Source organism: Pygoscelis adeliae, unplaced genomic scaffold (assembly GCF_000699105.1).
Source record: "Pygoscelis adeliae isolate BGI_AS28 unplaced genomic scaffold, ASM69910v1 Scaffold372, whole genome shotgun sequence".
Classification (NCBI taxonomy): Eukaryota; Metazoa; Chordata; class Aves; order Sphenisciformes; family Spheniscidae; genus Pygoscelis; species Pygoscelis adeliae.
In genome coordinates, this window is record NW_008824357.1 from 1,121,829 (window position 1) to 1,127,828 (window position 6,000).

At 44.6% G+C, this 6,000-nt stretch overlaps 1 protein-coding gene across 1 annotated transcript in view; it reads right to left on the reverse strand.

The window, feature by feature from the left end:
- DPYSL2 (dihydropyrimidinase-like 2) overlaps positions 1-6,000 on the reverse strand; it is a 55,280-nt gene that overhangs the window by 17,836 nt on the left and 31,444 nt on the right. Inside the window, exons 4-6 of the mRNA XM_009319532.1 lie at positions 2,833-2,997; positions 1,642-1,703; positions 406-486 (exon numbers count right to left, since the gene is read on the reverse strand). Coding sequence (XP_009317807.1) covers positions 406-486; positions 1,642-1,703; positions 2,833-2,997 — 308 coding nt within the window. The remainder of the gene's footprint in view (positions 1-405; positions 487-1,641; positions 1,704-2,832; positions 2,998-6,000) is intronic.

Genomic DNA, 6,000 nt, shown 5'->3' on the forward strand with positions numbered 1-6,000 from the left:
TTATTAACATTTCTTCTTTGTTGCTGTTCAAAGGATGAACCAATCCCAAACGTCAGCATGCAGGTACTGTATGAAGCTATTTCCCTTCCCACTCCCCCTGGTCTTAGTTACCGCAGAACATTTTATTGTATGCCGTGACAGTCACACCCAGACACAATCTTTCACTTATGCGGAGAAAGGCAGGGATGGCCGATATCCACCACAACTGAAAGCTGCCATGAAAAACTGCTTTATCAGTGACAATGAAGGGGATGAGATTTGATGCACAGCTCTGCTTGCATCCTTGATACAGCTATGCCATGCTTTTAAAAGTTTTGGTGATTTTCTGTTTGCAAAGAAGGACTTAGAATCTAAATCCCTCCCAGCATTTTGAAGTTAATAATCCACAGAATAAACATAACATACCTCAGCAATGATGTCACCATTCTCAGCATGCACTTGAGCGGTCGCACCAATATCGCGGATTACACTCAGGACCTCATATATCTGGAAGACAAAAACCATACAGTAAAATATACCCCAAGTGTACACTCAGGTACACACCTATTATGTAGTATACACTCCAAACTCCTTCAGCATACAGAATTTTGCAGAATGGAAAAGCATTAAGAAATATAAGATGTGGTTTGCTGGATAGATATGATCCATTTTCCTGCCTACAACTAAATTTCCCAATCTGTATAGTCAGATGCTACTGATATGGCAAAGCAGCACTACTCAAAAGCCAGGTTTGGGTATATTTACTATGCTAGAGAAAGAAACAGCAACTGCACAGGCCTACATCTGGAGTGATTTTAAGGAGCTCACAGAGTTGTACCTCTTTCATGCCTTCATTTACTAGTGCCTGGCATGGAAAAAAAAAAAACTTACATTTGCTTTTCATGAAGAACCTGCACCCACCCCTCTCACTGCCTGGGACGGGAGCAGTGTGATTTCCCACTCCAGCAACCAGTTTGAGAGGGCTCAGGTTGAGTAACCCACAACTGACGCTGGCTCCGTCAGTGGTCACTCATTAAAATGCTTACCAGAGTCATTAGAGATAACTGTCATACACCACTGCCTCCTACACTGTTCCAAATGACTCCCAGGCATTCCTCTCCTCCCACCACATTTAGAAATATAAACTGCCCATCTCAACAATTAAACGTACCCAAATGTACCCACTAGAAGAGCAAACGGGAGGGCAATTCCTTTTTTAAGGTCCCAGCGATTCTAATGCCAAAGCCAGAAACCCACTTCTGGACCAGGATCAGTTTCAGCTTATAAACATGTAGGATAGTTATGCCAGAGATCTCACTGTCCTGCTCTGCGCCTAGGCATAAAGCAGCAATTTATAAAACTGCCACTGCTTCCACACCAAAGGAGCTGGAACAAAACCTTAGATCTCTCAAAACGAGAGTTTTGCCATTGCTCTCCCCAGCCAAGTCTTTCAGGGTTTGTTGTTGGTTGTTTTTTTTTATTAAAAAAAAAAATCTTCAAACCAGAGCTCAGGGTACTGTTGCAAATCTTAGGTACTGTTACACATAAAAAGACCAAAATAAAAAGAGAATGTCAGATCCAAGTGTACTGAAATTAAACCCTTGTAAGAGACTAATACATAGCTTGCAGTGACAGAAGCACGTGAACATTAAGCCTTCCTACCTGAGAATCAGTTAGCTGAAAGCGATCTTTGAAAGCCATGTAAACCAAGAAGGAGTTCACACCTGGTGGAAAGAGAGCAAATGAATTTATCTTTGACATACAAATTGCAGGCAGATAAAGCTACAAAACACACTGTTCCTGATAGAGAGATGTCCCCCTCAATTAGCCCCCCTGCAAGCAGTAACGATGGGTAGACAAATAAATTACTTTAATCTGCTGTGAAATGTGTACACACATGTGCGTGCACACAGGCACACACACTCTCAACAGATCACAGCATAAAGCCAGGATCTCCTCAGCCATGTGGCATCTATTAACACAACTGATGAGAACAGAGGAGCCTGCACTCCAGCCGTGGGGACAGCTAAACCCCTAGGCTTCCACTTAACATTGAAATAAGAATAATTCTGTGGATTCAGCACTGTAGGAGGTTGAGTAAAAAAATAAGCAAAATGCATCACACACAAAAGCAGAGACTGGCCTGGCTGCCTGATCCCCCACTCCCTCCTGCGAGAGCGATGGCAAATCTGTGTCTGTAAGCATGTCCTCCTCCACCGTGTTCGTACTGACCAAGACACAGGGAGTGCTCCTAAGTCGGCTTTCCCTCTCCTGCCTTCTGAACCAGTAAAAGCTCTTATCCAGCACGTGTGGGAAAGCACTCATTAGGATGTAAATGATTGTTTTTTTAAACTACAAACAGGATGGAAAATTACTCTAGCCTAAGGATGAAACGTCAAGGAAATTAAAGAGGGGAAAAACCTATGAGGTCATTTTATTCAGCTCTTCTCCACTTTTAGCAAGCAGTGCTGGATTGTTCCCTTGTTTACAACAGTTTAATGGCCAAACCTATCACCTACCTGCTCTAACGAAAATCAAAGGACCTCCACTGAAGAAAGGTGCTCCTCTGCATAGCAGCAGCAAGAGATTCACCTCTTCAGAATCAATGCTCACCCACCTAACACATTGCAGCGACACCAGTGCATACCATCCCCCCTCAGCCCTCTACAACAGTGACTGTCCAAACCTCCACAAGAAGCCGGAATGGCCCAAGTTAACGTCAGGGCTTTATAATAAATATATAATAAAGCTTACAGCTTTATTAAGATGTAAGAGTAAAATATTTCACAAGAGCCAGTCCTAAAAAATAAAGAGGGGAAAGGCTTCTGTGAGCTTTCAAGTAACTGAACTTACCATGATCTTTAACCAGAGCTTCCATCTCCTCCTGGACACCTTTATGCCACTCGGTGATATCCACATGCAAAGAGTAGTCGCAGCAGGATTTGCTGTCTGCCCATTCTCGCCACTGGTCGAATGCAGTCAGCAAACTGGTCCCTGGCTCAGGAACCACGTGGTCGACTGGGAAAGACAACCAAAGCTTTGGTAAACGGCTGGTGCAGTAGCTTTCCTGGATGTCCAAGATAGAAAGCATGCTTTGCAGAGGCTGCTGCAAAAACAAGACATCCCCTTCCCCTTAAAATATTTGAGTTTGAAAGACATGGTTTCTAAAGCCCCACACCTGAGAATGCAGCCGGGAAGCTGATTACGGAGCCAAAGCTGAAGGAAATTGAAAGTTCAATTACTACAGCCTGTTTACTGCAATTGTTTGTGAACAGAGCAAATGAAATTCTTAGGGCAGCAAACACAAACCACTGCAGAGAGCTCTGTAAACACCGCTCCCCTGTTTGGTGACAAATAAACGATGACACAGGCAAGATCCCCTGTGAGCATCACTCAGCAGCTTTCAGTACTCGGCACCTCATGTTCAAACAGTGACTTTGTGCCTCTGGACATACTAGAAAAGGTGTCCAAAGAGTGCAAAGATGTATTACTGCTGGCACGTACACAGTGACAACCAAGGACTCCATGCATGGATCAGAGATGCTTTGTGCTACACATCCCAAATTAGAGCACCTTCCAGAGACGGCGTACAACTGAGGATGGGAAGAAGCAGGACCAACAGTCTGCCATGGCTGGAGAGACACCTCCTGACAACAAGATGGTCCTGCTTGCCTCTAGCATCTGCTCAGTCTAATCCTCGTTCTAGCCTAACACATTAGGTCCAGCAGCAACTGCGTTCATAGGCAGCTACAGGATACTCCACCAGTGCTACAGATGCAGAACAGCCTTCAAAGGGTAACAAAAGAGATTTGGATCTGAAGGTTTAGCGTTTTAATAGCAATTCAAATTTGAATAGCATTCAAATTTTTATTTGAACGCACAGGATCTCTAAGATCTTCACTAGACACAGTGAAATAAAAGAAGCAAGCCAGCATCTCAGAAACTGAACTGCTGCTGAGAGAGTATGAAAAGCCTGCAGGACTTCAGGGGTCACAAACTGGGCAGGCACTGTTGAGGAGGAGGAGAGCGCCCTGGCTTGATTTTACATCAAATCACACAAAAAAATAAAAAGTTGCTTTAATTATCAGCAGAGAAATTCAAGCAGTTTATTTTTAACTTTACTGGTGAGTATCTGGGCTGCCATCAGCTCAGCAGTTAGCTCTAAATCACAACTGGGATAAGAGACAAAGTCCTTGGACCCTACTCATTCCCAGTGAAGTACAAAGCTTTGCTTCGCCCCCATGCAGACACGTCAGCCTAGATTTACTGTTTTGCACTGCCTTAAGAACTGGATTTACACCGGGAGCTCTCAACCCGCTGCAAAAGCAGTACTGCGCTCCTGAACAACCCACGAGCTTCAGCCACCCGAGTCAGTAATGGTGTCTCCAATGTTTGAGATGTGCAAACCCTGTAGAAAGCTGAGAGGATTAAGCAAAACAACCATCCTTCCCACAAAGCTCTGCCCACCCTCTCTCCCTTTTGCAAAGGTGGCTACGTGACAGATAGCAAAATGGCAGTTAAAATGTTTGTGCTTTTCCAAAAGGCTTGTGTTTGCCCCTCGAAGTATCACGCGAGCCTGCAAAGGGAAGGATGTGATGTACAGTTCTTTGCTGATACATCGGCAGTACAGCTGCAGCTTTGACCAGCAGTGGCTTTAGGGGTCCAGGAGTGGCTGGTGGCCTTCGTCTGCTCAGATAGCAGCATCCTGCCCATTAGAGAAACCTATGCTATGAGTGAAAGCTCTGAAATTTGCCTGGTGGCTGGCATCAGATCAAAGATGTACTTTTCACCACCCTCGGGAAAAGCAACCCAAATTTAACCAGCCGATAAACTGTCCTGTTTTTAAAAAAAATAATCCAATTTCTGTTCCACGAGCTCCTCCTCCCCAGTGGTCAGAAACCTTCCACTAACTTCCAGACTGAATTGTTTCTTGGCCAGTACGTAGCCCTTTGTCACTCTGCCAAAGTTAATCTTTAGCTTAAGTAGTATGAACAACAAGGAGAAAAATAACATTCTCTCTGCATTACCAATGGGATACACAGAAAACCCAAGTTTTCACAAATGGCCAATGCCTTAACACAAGAGCTGTCTTCCTCAGCCCACTGACTAATTAAAAAGCCAAAAAAGCCCATTCAATCTCTAACACACCACAGTAATAAATCCATCTCTACTTAGATGAAAGGTGCCCTAAGAGCTCTATCAACCCTGAGATGATACATAGCTTATGGGCATTAGGAAATTCTGTTAACCAAGGGGTTAACACAGTGGAGTCTTCACAGCCCAGCACGGAGCCCCTAGGAATAACTCTGGTGTCTAGGATCAGAGCTTTATCACCATCTTATTTCATGCGCTGCCCAAGTATGACTAATGGGAGTTTGTAGAGCGAGTGGGAGAGGGGGTAAGGGAGCTCTATCAGATCTTTGACAAAGTCAAACCACAGCTGGTTGCAATAAGGATAAGGGATGGAGGTAGTGGTGCATATATGCATGAAAGTCAGCTCTGGGGATTAGGGATATCTCATATGGAAGCTGTGCTGCTGACACATCTCATAGCAGCTCCCCTGAGCTCACCGATAGCCAAATCGCCCATCATCCCCATCAAAACAGAACACAGTTTGTTTCCATGGCAGCTCTCTGCCAGGCAAATATTACTGATCAACCACTTCATTATATTCACGTGGAAGAAGTCAGCCTGAATGTGCAAGGTAAGCCAACAGCCTTCAAAAGCCTGTGATTTAACTAGCCCAAAGAGACTCGGCGAAGGAGCAACATGGTAGAGCATGCTATGGGATGCCTGACACATGGCATCCTGGAGCAGGAAGGAAGCTGTGCTGCTGCAGGTGAGGCAGCAGAAGCAGTAGATGCTGCACGTAAGACATGAGGAAGGTGCATGTAACCCTAAGTGCTAGTCTAGAGGTAATTCAGACACAAATGCAAATGTCTCCTCAATTTTACCATCCCTTGTTACAATGGAAGGGGCCAACTACATTGCAAGATCATGGCCTACATACCTACACGCTAG